At 41.9% G+C, this 15477-nt stretch overlaps 1 protein-coding gene across 2 annotated transcripts in view; it reads left to right on the forward strand.

The window, feature by feature from the left end:
- macrod2 (mono-ADP ribosylhydrolase 2) overlaps positions 1 to 12356 on the forward strand; it is a 392696-nt gene extending 380340 nt beyond the window's left edge. Inside the window, exons 16-18 of one of the 2 annotated variants that reach the window (XM_035663177.1) lie at positions 8444 to 8482; positions 9036 to 9107; positions 11030 to 12356. In XM_035663177.1, coding sequence (XP_035519070.1) covers positions 8444 to 8482; positions 9036 to 9107; positions 11030 to 11052 — 134 coding nt within the window. In that variant the 3' untranslated portion in view covers positions 11053 to 12356. The remainder of the gene's footprint in view (positions 1 to 8443; positions 8483 to 9035; positions 9108 to 11029) is intronic. The other variant, XM_035663179.1, reaches the window with a different exon arrangement.
- Positions 12357 to 15477: the final 3121 nt, after the last annotated feature.

Below are 15477 nucleotides of genomic sequence, written 5' to 3' on the forward strand. Positions count from 1 at the left end.
AAACCCCCCCCCCCCCCCAAATTGAATCAGAATCCAGGCAGCCTTTATTTATGAATATTCATAACATACTTTAAAATGGAAATGGAGGCTATATTGTTATTGTGTTTGAAATATCCATCCAGCAAGCCTTGTTCTGGTGACTTGTGAGAGTGGGCACCCGCTTCAGTAAGCTCACAGAACACCCATAAATTAAAATAAGACTGTCTTTGCCTAAAGCTAGGAATAAATAAATCTGAGTTGTGAACAGAAATTGTTTTTCCTTCATGCAGTGTGATTCTCCTACAGGAGTCGATAGCTATTGTCTTAGCTCCAAAGGTAAGATTTAATGGCGGCACAGATTCAATGGCACTGAGTAAACAGAAGCTCATACTTCTTTTCCAATCAACCTTTGAGCAAATTTCACCCCGTAAAACATTTGCATGTAATGCAGATGCACCAACACAAACCTGAATAAGGTTCTGTGCAAGACTATTTTTGTGATAGTATTTCCTATTAAACTGCCAGTCAGTTTAGTAAGTGCTTATTATCGACAGCCTTTTTTAAATTTATCCAAAAGACAGTGCTGCTCCTGTATAATTCTGCTCTTGAATATATGTCTGAATATGCCTGACAACCTCGCAATCGAAAAAAGGCTGAACCTGAATACATCAATGTTCCTTATATTTTTCTGCCTTTGATAACGCTGGCCTCTGCTAGAGGCTCACTGTGGGATGAAAGCAGCTCCTTGACTATGGAAGCTATACACAGAATACTTTAGAGGGGTGGTCTCGACCTGAGTGTGGCAGGGTGCAGACAAGATGGGCGAGTAGGGGACGGACTGTAATGGCATACTAAAGCCAGGCAGTAGGAATCCTGTGGGGGAGATGTAGAGAAAAAGACCCAGCAGGCCATCACAATCTCAGTCTCAGCACAGCAGAGAGACAAGGCACCGTTACGTCAGCCCAGAGGCTGTTGGAGCTGACATTCCCACTGCTCATCTCTCCTTTGATTTTGCTTTGTTTCCTTTTCTCTCTGTAGACCTGTTGTGTTAAAAAAAACATCACAGCAACTCAAGTAAACTTCAGTTCATCTTCATTATCCACAACTTTTCACTTCTTTATGGTTACTTTATTGTCTTGATTTCATGACTTTCTATCTCCAAATGTTTTGTTGCCCGTGGTGGCCAGGATGTGTTAAGTATAGATGGCTGTGACTGCTTTATTTAGCACTGCGACTCTGCCACAATTGCTCGCAGCTCACTGTATATGAGGCTCTGAGCAGAAAGCCCAGCTGCATCCACAAGTGCCATATGGTGCCCAAAAAACCACATGTACATCATGTACCCACCTCTTTCAGTTGTAAGATCCACAAACAATGCGTAAAAATGGAGGCGCAGCAAATCCCCTTCTAAAAACTGTCATGAGAATTGGTTTTGTTCTCTTGTTTGCAAGTGTTATTTGAGGGATGTTATTGATTTCTGTGTATTTTACTCCCCAGTGGTGCAGCTTGAGTGTAACAGAACAACAAGCTGACACAAATGGCTCCTCTGAAATCCAGCAGACTTGCCATTGGCAATATGAAGGTCCACACAAAACAATCACAGCACAGTGACCCTGTGTGGTCGCTCTTTTATTTTAAAGAATCAAGTACAAAGAGTGGAATTTCTGAGTAATCCATTGCAAGAGAGTTTTCCTTCCTTCTTTTAGCAGCAGAATAATTAATTCCTGAATTTATTGTTATATTCTTCTCAGAATTTGTTGTTGCTGAAGTGTGCTTTGCATTTATGTTTCTTCGTAGTGCAATAGCAAAAAGGATTTGAAGCTTTGCTTAATTGGTTGTTTTGTGCCCTTTTGTCTTGGTCTTTTGTGAACAATGGGATACTGGTGATGTAAATCTAATTCTGGAGAGCAATGCCGTCTTTCCTGTGGCTAAGAGTTGTCAGCACACAATTAACTTTTGGCATAACATTGTATACTGTAACACTGAGTAGCTCCTCAGGGAGCAAGCTGCCACTGGCTGAAGACATTAGGCTATGCTTGTGTTTTATAGCTTCTCACAGTGACTGTGAAAGTCCAGGAACAGCAGCTACACCAATCACAGCCCTGCTGGAGATTGTGTGTGAGTGCTGTGACGAGACTACCCACAGTTTTATCTTTATCCCTATTAATGCAGCTTTTATTGTTGGATTCCATTTGGCTTTGCTCCTCATTCTTAAACTCCATTTGACTCCTTGTTTTGACTTGCTTCGTTAATTTTAGGTCACTGGATATCAAATCGAGCTTGTTTTCCAATGATTTCAATACCAAAAAGTTTCAGTTTATAAAATAATTTTGAATATTTTTCTCTCATTCTGTTGATCCCTTGGAGTCTGAGTGGTGTCTGTTCTTTGCCATCATTCGTCAGCACAACACCACCTTCCATCATTATATAGTATATTCTTATTGATGAGGAATGCAGGACTCTGGTCATTTAGCTGGAGATGGAGAATAGACCAACAATGTGCACAATGTCCATTATGTTGGTCACCTCTAGCCCAGAAGCCAGCTTCAAAGAGAGGGGGCCTCATCTAACAGGCTGCGAGGGACACACTTTTTCTGTCCTCCTTTGAAGCTCCTCTTTTGATCAGCTCTCTTATCCTGTCTCCACCCCTCTGTTTGCTTCACAAAAATGGCAAATGAATCAACTCTGAGCAGAGAGAGAATTTGTCATCCAGCAGAGATGCAACAAATGTGTGGTTGAAATGTCTGGAACACACATCCTTTAAAAACACACACATGCACGTAAAGACACTGTTTGAGTGATGAGTGATCTCTGTATGGGTTGCCTGTCTCCTGGAGGCAGCGAGGAAGATTTGATGGCAAAGCTACTTAAGTTAGAAACAGTAGAAAAACCCAAGTGAGACTCTGACAACAATGGACTTTGAGATTCAACCATGACAGGTGGGATTTTAAGTCTTTAACCCTTTGGATTGCAAATGTCACTTGTGTGCACTTAATTCACTAGTATTTTTCAGATATTGAGCTGTTTCACTTATCTCTCCAGGTTCATTCAGAGTACACACAGTGTATGATGATATACAATACAACATAACAATAGAGCTGCAACTGTTAGGACAGTACACCTAGACAGGAAAAGGCAGGGGAGAGAGAGGGAAAGAGCGGAACAGTTATTTGCAGTCCTAAGGATATGATACAATTCAGAACATTATGTCATGCTGTGATTGTGCTATCATTATGAAGTGATACATTTGAATAAGTCATCAAAAAACAGCAACCGGCAGTGAAGTAAAATCATGTAGAAAATAGTCACAACAGTAACATCTGATGCAACATCTTCATTTGCTATAATTATGTCTCTATTAGACCCCAACTACGCAGCTGACACATTTACGTGGTGCTTCTGCTGAGGTCTACCAATCAAGCTGCTCTCTTGCTGACCTTTCAGTGATAGACAGCTGCTCTGCCAGGGCTCCTGGTTTTCACTGCAGTCTAGACAAGTGCTTTGATTATATTGACGAGTCAGATCCATGATCTCCTTTGGAAAACCTTGAGCTGACCAGAGGAGGCATGTCTTCATAACTGCAAATCAGTCAGCTGGCCTGAGCCGTGACACGCAAACATCCAAGCCTTCCTCTATAAACATGCTGCTCCTGCGCCCTCCCTCAGCTGTGGCATGTCCCATTTTAATGTATCGCAGGGGTTAGCCACGTCACCTTGTGTCAGATTTACCTGTCCCCTGCAAGACTGTCTGTCTGTGCCTTGATAGAGAGAACCACAATAGGTATTGAAGACAGAGGTGAGCTCCCTGCAGCCAGCCCGCTAGCAGCGCAGGGAGAGTCTAAAGATTATGTAAAGTAATTCAGCGAGTGATGAGAGAGGAGCAGGCCACCACTGACAGCAGGTTTAGCAGGTATGTAGGTCACGCAGGGGGAGGCCTCTTTTGCATTTTTTCCCTTCCATGTCTATTTTTGTGTTGTCTCCCTCTCTCACTTCTTCGCTTAATCAGTTATTCACTTACTCCTTTCATCTCAGGATATCTCAGTTCTTTTGTCCTCTGACAGAGCAATGTGACTGTCTCACACTACCTTGGACAAAGTGGGGAATAAAAAAAGGGTAAAAAGAGAGATCAAGAGTGAGAGACATCGCCAGTGGAGACAACATTTTTACTGACTTCCCTGTTCCTTTCAATCCTTGCTGTGTCTTATCAAAGGTTTTGCCAGTGGTCATTTTCCCTTCAGTTTTTGCAACATATGTTGTCAACTGTGCCTCCTCTTTTCTCTTGCCATCTCTCTCAGCCTTCTAATCATCTTCACTTTCTCTGAGTCGTAGCTTAACCCCAAAGCAGATGGTGTCCTGTTCTCTTTTCAGTCATTCAGAGCACTCCGTGTTTTCTCATCTTGTCAAGCATGGCCCAGGCCTGTGTAATGAGCTCGGGCCTTTTCAGTCGGTTGAGAGCACCCTGACCCAACGTGGAGCCGCCCCACCAAGGCCACCACTGCAAGGTTACCCAAACCCCCGCAGGGGAGTACAATGCTACTTAGTGTCCACAACCCCACGGCCTTTTCTTAGGGAGAAGAAAGGCGGAATATTAATGAAGACTCTTGGCTTTTCGGGAGGATAGCAGTAGAGAGGGGCGGTCACAGTGTTTATTGAGCAGGCTTGTTTTCGTCTCCCTAGCCTGCAGGTCACAGCTCAGCGCTCTTTAATTGGCTCAGATTGTCAGACAGTGTTCCATCTCATAGCAAAGAAAACTCCGACTATCAAACGCTGACCCCCCCACCCTTCCTTCCTAACAAAATCCCTTTTTTCCTCCTGTTTTGAGAGTGGCAGCTCATGCAGCTAAGCTATTTCTACAAGCCTGCATTACAAACTTAACATTAACATATGAAAATGGGCTGCTTTCCACATTTACCAGCTCATTAGTTCTTTTGGTTGGGCACTTGTTGAGGTCCACCCACTCTTGTTTTGCTTGAGCAGGGAGATGTCTTTAATTATCTTTGCAGTAGACATATCAGGCCCGAAGCTATTAGCCCATGCAAAGTTCAATGAGGGGTTCTTTGATACTTGTTTAATATACATGGCCCAATGCAGACCAGGCCCAAGCCCCTCATAGACCACCCAGTTTACATACTGAAATTAATTCTGCTCTCATCTCCTGAAAGGAATGGGAGCTTCTGAATAGATACTGGTATTGACCTTGACATTTTCCTATCTTACTCTCTCAAGATGAAATGCTATTGAGCAAGCAGCAGCCCTCCGCCTGCTCGCCTGCTTCATAAAAGCTGCAGAAACCAAAGACCTTTACCAGATATTTGATCAAGTCAAGCAAAATAGACGTACTTTATGCAATCAGTGAAAGTGATTCAGTCAGTAAATGTTTTCAATTGTGGTGTGTTTAATTTGGGCATACTGAGCGACTATCAGGAAGTAAAAGAATGGTCTCAATGGTTTTCAGTAGCTCCCAGACTGAGATTGTGATGGGTCATCATGTCCATTGTTTGAGTGGGAGCAGCTGGACACCTGTGTGAGCTGGCAGGGATCAAAGCTCCAGGACCTGTTCAGACACAGCAGACCAGTCCGCCACGCCACGGTCTGGGGATCAAATGAATAGAAGAAATTCTCCTGGGGAACTGAACACTGTAGGGCACAGACACTTCCACACCTCCATTGATTTGTATTCTTTCACTGCTCAAGAAAAGAGCGTTGAATAAAAGACAGCGAGATTTCCTGTGGCTTAGGGACGAACAGAACCTCCTGTTCTGCCCAAGGCTCCTGTCTGGAACATTAGGCAGAGATGGTTCCCAACGCTGCCGTGTAGGTGACCCACTGGGACTGCCTCCCCTGTGGGCTGACTGAGCTAGAATGACAAGAACATTAAAAGTGGTGTGGAAGCAGAACTGTAGCTGATCGTGACAAACACTCTTTGAGGATGGTGCGAAATAATGAGAAAATGTATCATACAAAAGCTACAGCTAATCAAATATCTATTTCATTTAGTTATATGATGCTTTAAAACCCTAACTTGCCATTGATGTCCAGTTCCACAAGATTCCTATCATGGTTGAATACTGTGGTGCAGTACACTAATGCTGACCAACAAAACGCTAACTACCTCTTGTCTAATAAATGAATGCAAGGTGGGGGGATGTAATTTTCTGCTTGTCTGCATACGGGGGTGACTTATGCCCAACTCTCTTCCTTCCTCTCCCTTTTCTTATGTGTGCAGATGTGAGCACACGCACATTCTCATCTTCCCTCTTGAGCTACAGAGGGGTTTTCTCTGAACCTCTGAAAGGCTGAAGTGACAAGAAAAGTTAAAGTTTTGGAAATGTTTTAAATGTTTTTGATCTCCTACATGACCTGTGTTCAATTTTAAACTAATCATAGTCATAAAACCTTTATTACATCATAAAAACAAAAAGATAAACCGATTACAGCTCTAATATATGAGAAAATGCAGATTACATTACCTTTTTATGCCTCATTACCAGGCACCTTTGTTGAGGTTGCCTATCTTCATGGAGAAATATAATGCATATTTTGCGTAGGCCAGGAGATACAAAAATTGTTATGTTTTAGACCCCCAAAGTAATTTATGCCTTTTTTCTCAAGAGTATACAAATTTTGCTACCATGCATACTTGTAATTAATGTACCAAATTGTAGGATGGGACACACCCCTCAGGGTCCCCGATCCCAGCTTAAAGAACCACTGGTGTAAGCTGTCTAGTTTCCTGCCCAGGAAGTCAATTCGGTCTACTGTTTTTCTCTTTTCCTTATCAGCCCTCTGTGGACTGTGCCTCTCCTTCACCAGAACCTTGACAGAGGCCCGTTTTTCTCTCTCCCCCCATCTTGTTTATGTGTTTACCACACACACTCACTAAATGATAGCCCCTCTACTGTCAGCACACAGGAGTCGAATTAGAGAGCAAGACAGACCGGCGTTGGTGTTCCCTCCGAGCTGCAGGCAGGCAGGCAGGCAGGGGAGACTGCTGCTGCAATCAATTGAAATTCTGAGCTTTTTTGCTTTGTCTTGATCAGTCTTGTATATTAGAGGAAGATGATGCTACCCGGGTAGCACCCAGACTGTGTTGTCATTACCTAAGAGAGAAGAAAAGAGCATCTGGAATGAGGCCAGTGCTTCAGTGAGCTCCTGCTGCTGCACACAGGCATGCTACACTAGCTCGTATAAAAAGGCAGACATGATGGAGGCTCTGTTCCAACACGAGTCACAACATCAGGCACGTTCCACATGTCCTGCCATCAGCTTTAATATCCGTAAAGTGATCGTATGGAAAAGTGTTAATGCATGGCATATCTTTCATGTGTATGCATAATTTATTACATCACTACTGACGACATACGGCTCACAAGCCCCTGTTACAATGTGTGTGTACATGTTTCAATTTATGCCATTACAGAGAGTGTTTGAATCCGGTGGTAAATCTGCTGCAACTACGGATATAAAATTGAAGTTGTAAATAACCAAAATTATCGTTTAAAGAGTTTTGTGTGAAAGAACATAATGTTATTTCACCCCCTGGACAGTTCCATGCCTCAGATCAAAAAATTAAAAAAATGCTTCATCCTTCCTGCTTTCAAACAGTCCTCGAGTCCCGGTGGTGTCTCAGAGAGGAGAAATTTTATTCCAAAATGTTGCAACAGATTAAATCATTTTTATGTTGAAAAAAACAGTGTAATGCATGTTCTTAATAGCTGGCAGCCTACAGGTCAAAATCCAAAGCAAAGGTAGTATATAGTGCCCAAGCTGTCTACCTGCTTCAGCATGGCACGTGTAGCCAAGCCTGCAATTACAACCAAGGAACCCGTGTTTTTATTAAACTGGGAATTAAATGACCTTGACGGCAGACTTGTTACTGTAAACATACAGAACACTGAAACCACTTTGGATTCTACACACTCTTCTATCTCAGCACTTGTATTTGTCTACATCACCGCCGGTCTGCCTGGGGAGAGCGGTTATTTTTATGGTGTGCTTTGTTTGGATGATTGTTGTTGCAAAGGGGGAAACGGCAAGGTTTGCTAAGGGAGTGACGAAGAAGGAGTTTTGTGACTACAGATGTAACAGGGAGGATAGAGGGGGAGAGGGTAAGGAGGGGAGGGTCTCTGGTTGCCTTACAGGGATGGCAGTCAGTAATTAATTTTGCATGCATCTCTCTCCCTTTTCACATTTGTTTTGTTACTTTTTCAAGTATAACTCTTTAGGAAGGCACTGAATTTCCAGGCATGAGAGACTTTTAAACATCAGGACAAATGTAAATGTAAGGCCACAAGTGTGAAGTTGCTCTTAAGTTCCTGGACTGGTTTGCAGATGATCTACTTTTTTGAGCAGAATAATCATGCACAAATGATTACTTCTACTAATTCCTAACCCTCTTATTAACTGCATCTGCATGCATAAAGATGAGTAACATGTCTATACCTTTCGTGTGCTTCACATTACAGATGTCTCTGCGATCAACAACACAGGCACCAGCAATGGAGGTGAGTAAAGATCATGTTTTTCCCCATGAACTACGCACTCTGGGCGCTGTGACGCATCACTGACATCCTGCCACTTAACAGAAACCTCCCTGCTGTCTGCTGCCCACACCCCTTACTCCATTTCTTGCTTCCCTGCTACACGTGGGTAGATATTTATGTCAACATACCTGCCTGCATTCATAAAATATCACAGTGAATATTAGCATTCCTATTACATCTTGTATGCAATTTAAGTTCAGCAGGAGCTCCAGCCTGCATCAGAAATCGGTGCTGTAATTTAGATTTTTGTTGAGGTTTAAATAACACTACGATATGTTACTGGGGATTTTCACATCCAGTTAAGTCCTGATGTCAGAAAGTTCTAGCTACAATGTATGTATGAACTCAGTCAGCTTGATTCACTTGGCAGGGCAGAGAGATTGTTACAGGGGAATGGATGCTTTTCTGCACAGGATAAGGGGCAACAGATTGCTTGGTTATCATAGCCTCTTCTCATACTTCTCCTCTCTTTGCCTCTCTATTCTTTTCATTTCTCTCCCCTACTCTTGTCTAGAAGAGATGAAAGATCTTGTCAAGAGCTCCGAAGAACCTGATTCAATTCTAACCGACAGCATTCAGTCCAAAGGTAAGGGCGTGGGAGAAGCACTCACACTGGCTTACTGGCGCATCCTTATCTCGCACACGTCTCTATTTATAAGCGGATTCTTATTAGTGGCCACAGCTGCTGAATTAAAATTTGCTTCTTTCGGAGAATCCTTAGCTCTGTGCAGCCGAGTGTTAACCAGCCTCACCCTCCTTGTTTCCGCCCGTCTGTCTCCATCTCCTTTTCTCTGTAGGGGCAGGCGGTTTGTATGTGCTCCTCCAGGGCCAAATGCATTTGCAAATCCTTTCTACCCATTTCAGGTTTGCAGCTATGACCCTGATATTTAGGTATAAACGTGTCAGCACGTCTTTGGAGATTGAGTATGATGAATTACCTGCAAACTCCACTATCAGACATTTAATAAATCAAGTGTGCAGTGCATATTATTTTAACATGCAGCCAACACAGACTGTAGGGGCAATAATCATGCCAATAAATCATATTTGATAAGGATACCACACTGTTGTTATTCTCGGGTCCCCATTGAGATTCAGGGTAATAAATGTAATTTGAATGTAGACATCTGCGAAGAGTGCTGTGAATTTCTGTGTCCGCATTTGTTCTGTGTGTGGCTCTATAGAGTTGTTGAGCCAAAGAATGGGATTCAAATTTGGGCATCGAGCACTTTCCAGGTAGAAAAAATTCATTAAGCAACTGTTGTGAACAGATTGTCAGGGTTGAATAAATAGGACAGGCTAGCAGCATATGAAATAACTTGGCAGAGACAAACGGGTTGGTGTAGAAAGCATAGAGCTTAAACAATGCCAGACAAAGCGCCAGAGAAGAAAAAGCTCATTGTCGAACAAGCATGTGGATCAGGGTGGGATGGTGTATAAGGGAACCGGGTAGCACATAGTGTGCAGTTAAAATTAGTACATTATCAAAACATATGACACTGGGCAGTGACTACAGACTGCCTGAGCAAGATATCTTGCTTTGGACCAATTATCAACACAATAGACTAATAGGCATGAAATTTATCAGAGATATCCCTGGTCCCCAGAGAATGTCTCCTAATGATCTCGGGTGACCCCCCTGACCTTTGGTACCCCTATCAATAACTGTCAATAACAAAGTATCCTGAAAACCAATCGCTAGAGTTTCATGAAATCTGCAGTAGATATTCATTGTCTTCAGAAGGATGAATGCTGATACTGTTAGTGACCCCCCTGAATGTTGTTGCTGTTGCCAGCATCACACAAATATTTCCACTTCTGCACTAGCACCAATGCAGGCAGAAAAGGACAACATTGCATATTTCCTGGTCTATTTACAGATTGCTATGAAGTATCATGACCATATTCATGTCCTCAATGAGAACAAATCCCTTTTGATTTTAATTGGTTTTCTCTAAAGCCAACATTAGGATAAAATACATTTTACCAATGCTCTGAGAATAGCAAGGTCATTAACTGTTTTCTTGGACTACAACAAACAATTTATGTAAAATATCAGACAAAATGGACATCAAACTTTCCAAAATCCCAAGGTGGAGGGTGGAGTCAAAACATTTGCCCTTATGTCCAACCAACTGCCCAAAACTTTAAGATATTCAGTATACCAATACATACGACTAATAAAAGCAGCAAATCCTCACGATTGAGAAGCTGGAACTAGAGAATATTTAGCAGTTTAGCTTGAAAACTTAAAATGAATCCACAACTATTTTGATGATTGGTTAATTGTTTCTGCTGATCGACTTATCGTTTTTGTTCCCTTCAGCTTTCATCTCATGGCATGCAGTTATAATTTCTCCAGTCTCCTCTGCTGAATTCAGATAAATATACAGCATGAGAACCAGCAGTAAACAGTAATATTAAAAGGCACAGCATTTAGTACCAAATGTGAGAACCAGTAATTAGGCCATGCAAACAATTCAGACTATGAATTTGTTTTCCATCCAGACACTGTTGAGAAGAAAGAATGACCAGCTGAGGGACGGACAATCAACCTCATCTGACAGCCAGCAAACTGTGCGAAGCCAACCACACTGGTGTCAGACTGGCCCATGTCAGTATGGGCTCTGACACTGGCCCAGGACGACCAGTAACTCACAAGATGCTCACATACCCAACTTTATTTAGCCTTTTCCCTCTTTGTTAAGAAACTACTCATCCCTGAAGTATGTATGTACTGTATGTAAATGTATGTATGTACAAAACCTTACTATAGGACTTGAACATATCAACCAGAAAAGATGAGCCATACCTCACTGTGTGTTAGAGTCATACATCATTTAGTCAGCTGGGTGCGATGAGATAAACCAGGTTCAAGTCTCTTTATTTGATCTATACCCACTGTGAGAGCGTGGTGAAGCTGTCAGAGGACAACAGCCACAACTCCTACATGTTGACACTCCAGGCTGTTAAGATGCTTAACATCTGCCATCCTTTCTGTTCTTACAACTCAAATACCGCCGCCACAGTCATGATGACATTCAACTGTGGACTTACCTGACAACACCCTGCATTTGTAGGCCTCTTTGGAGTGCAACACACTGACACCTGCCATGCCTGCTCACACATCTCTGCAGCTCGAGTGCCATTGTTTAGTCAAATCAGCAAATACCTTGATTTACACCACAGTCAGTAGGGCGGTGTGTCACTCCCCAGCCTTTTATCTATAAACATCGCTGATTGTGTCTGATCTCCGCCACTGCTGTAACTGCAGCTCAACTCGTAATACCTGGAAACTGATCATCAATGCCCATGCACACTAAAGAGGATGTGAGTGTCTTTTAACAAATCAATTAGTTCTTTCCCCCCGTTTTTCTTTGCCGTTTCCAGTGCATGCCAGAAAATTGCTTTGAATTTCACCAACAGGAATTACAGTCCTCTTCGCTTTCGCTTTCATCTCCTTACCAGATTGTCTCTAATTGTATTGAAGGAATCTGCCTTATTTCATATCAAACTACAAAATCACAATCACAGACCTAAGGAGGTGGTCAAAGTATGAATTCTTGGTTGTGCATTGCTTGCAGATGATTTGTAATTTTGAGTACATCATGTAATGGCTAATACCTGTTGTTAATGGTTTCTTGTTTTCTCCTCAGTTCATTTAAAAAAAAAAGGTTTTGGTTTATTTTTAAATGTTGGTATGATTCATTAATTACTTTCAGTGGTGCCATACTTAGGATCAGATGAATTACAGTTCTATGAAATGATGCCTTCATACTTTGATGTTTGCTTTGCTAAACTATAACAGAAACAACTAATAAAGATTAAGGTGGAAGCCATGTCTCATCTTTTAATGTACCTTGTCACGAGTCTTGTTTTTTCCTCTGTCTTGACAGTAGTTTCCCTGGCTGTGTCCGATGGGTTTGTGACACAGAACCGTCTGGGAAGTCACTGGAAGCTGTTTGGAAAGGAACTTTAATACTCAGCAGGTGATTGGATGAACCATCTGTTTATCACGAGTGAACTGCAACCAATCAGATCGACAAACCATAAAACGTAGTCAAACTCTTCGAAGAACGAAAGCATATTTTCCATTAAAGGAAAGGCATTCAGTGCAGATCTTTCCTATTCTTTCAATAAATTCTCGCTAGTGCTGGTATAACTGATGGTAGCAACATCTATGCTAATCTCTTTAACAACCACCATTGTTGTTTTTGGGGCAAACAGTCTCTTCAGAGTCACTTCTCTCACACGCCCAGTGTTAAACGCTGCCCGTACCTGCCAGAAGTTCCTCAAAGGATGCTAGTTGGTCAAAACCACTGTGGTTCTGGCAAAAGCACATGGCTTGAATTAGAACCCTGCACGGCCAAAAAACTCTAGCCATAGCCCGGCCCTGGCATGACAAAGTTGGCAAATTTTCCACCTGAGCCCGACACCAATTAAGCTCTCTCTGATGCACACTATGGGCAGAAATGAAAGGAGACCCAGTCTATTAAAAAAAATGTCCTGAGCCCAGTTCAGATAGATTCAGTCTGGTCCCAACAGTCTTACAGACCACTACCTTTTCAGCCTCACAAGATCTATTTTCACGTGATCTTACGATTTTGTCATATCCCAAGTCCAGCTTCCTCACAATATATAGCTTATATTTTCTTTCATTCTACTTGCAACCGGTGCAGTTTCCCCACAGTTCATACGTGTGAAATTGAACAACTGTAACAGAGCGATCAGTCGTGTCTCTGGGACAGAAACAATTAGTCTATTCCTGTGATCTCTAGCTCGCTGCCTCTCTGGTCCTCAGGCTCTCTCCCGTTTCAAATGAGGAGAGTTATCTGGCTGACCCTCTCACCCCAGAGCCCTCCCTCCTTCTGAGAAACTCACTAATGGCCAGAGACCTCACAAGGAGTTTGTTATCAGACTCAGCAGCTCTCTAGACCAGAACTTCTTCATCAATTACATCTCTTATCTATAAACAAAATGTTATTTAAGCAACTTTTCAAATCAGAGCTGGCAAAGCTTTAGGTGTTTATGATTCTTAAGCTCACCCTTTAGGAGTTACTGTACATATTTAAACAATTAGCCATTAAAGCTGTAGCCGTGTGTAATCGGTGTGCCAAATTATACAATGAACGATGCTGGAAGATATTGCTATTGCGCAATTTAGGAAAACAAGTATTTAGAGAAGTATTTTTCAATCTCCTTCAGGGTCCGAGGCCTGAAGCCAACGGCATTCCACTGCCCTCCGTTACCTCCTGCCATCCACCTTGCTTCATTCTATTGTTCATGCCAGAGCTTAGGGATCCAAATATCTGACATTTTCTTTTGTCAAATATGATACGCCATTACCTCCAGTTCATATTCCGTAAAATTGCGCTTCTTCTTCTTCATTTGCTTTTTGATGCTTCCGCCATTTCTCCTCAAAACGTATCTAAATGCTGATGCTTCATATGCAAATCAGGCAATTGAGGGTGTGTTTCAAGCCATTTATATTAAATCGTGGGAATGGTCAGAAGGCTTGTGCAGGTGCGCACAATTTCAGGATGATTGAGATGTATGAGGGGGAAAAACACGTGGGAACAGACATAGGTGAGGTTTTATAAATCTGACGGAAAAGACTGTGTACACAAAAAACAGGGAACATACATACACAGATTTCTACATCTAAATATACACAGACTTTTATGCATCTGGCTAAGTCGACAATATGTATGTAGGCTGTGATTCCAGCCTCGTTGCAACCACAGAAAACCCATAAGGACACAAACTTGCATGTTCCTATACCGAACACAAACGACTACTCTCACTCACTGCACATGGCACTAGTTTACCCTTTGCATTTTCTGCCAGCTATTTTTATAGAATTATTTCTTGTGCTTGTACGTGTGATGTCCAAAGTCCTGATTCCTGTTAGAGGAACACGATTAGAGTGTACCACTCACTGTATGTTTTTATTTCCCGACAGTCACTCCCAAATAATATTTGTTATGTACTCGTAATGTGTGTTCCTACCTTTAATTTTAAGATGCTAGAGTTACCATTTCTACTCACAGGCTTTTATCTGAGCCTGCTCTAGGACCATAAACTTAAGTAGGCTAAGTAGTTAAATGGTTTCTCTGTTTTAATTGTTATTATATACTGTTTTGATGTAGTTTGATACGGATTTGAATATTGAAATTAGGTTGCGGTTTCTGTCAAAATTAATATTATGACCGGTTGTGGTTATATGTTTTGTGTCTTAACCATAAGGCTACCAGAATACCCCGAGACTTCTAATTCATAACACTTACAAATTCAGTCCAACACAAACAAGATAAAGAAAAACTATTCTGAACATTTTCCTGTTCATCACATTGCAGGAAAAATAGCAACAAGTATCCTGCTTTTTCTTCAGAGAAGGGTCAATCAAACACAGGAACATGGTGTTTTAAACATTATCCTGTCAAGAGAGTTGTTTATTATTGGTTCAAAAAGAAAAATATTCAGCCATTGTTATCATTTTTTTCTTTGGATAACATAATGGCCAAAAAGCATCAACAACAGGTTTCTCATCTGTTACTGTGAAAAGCCAATAAAAAACAAGTTTCACATTGCTTTAGCAGCTACCATGTTTACGTTCCATTAACTTGTCGCATGCCAAGCGGATGTCAGGAGTGATTGTCCCTGGAACGGAGACGGTTTAAATTTTAATGACTTCATTTAAATGTTGCATGTCAGAGCGGAGGGTTCCCTGAACTTCAGCAGTAGGTAATGTCAAGGGAAACGGCTTCATCACACAGGCCTGATACTACACACCAGCTCCTTGGCATACAAAACACTTCAGGGCTAAAATAACAAACCCCGTATTCCACAAAAACAGCCTGCCGTCCTAGTTTACACCTAACAATGTTGGATTTCTGTCTTACGTCAGAGTTGTGAGGCTGAAATTGTTCACTGACATCGTTAACAGCACTGCAAAA

This window comes from Morone saxatilis, unplaced genomic scaffold, assembly GCF_004916995.1.
Source record: "Morone saxatilis isolate NCDOM2014 unplaced genomic scaffold, NCSU_SB_2.0 Contig19, whole genome shotgun sequence".
Lineage (NCBI taxonomy): Eukaryota > Metazoa > Chordata > Actinopteri > Moronidae > Morone > Morone saxatilis.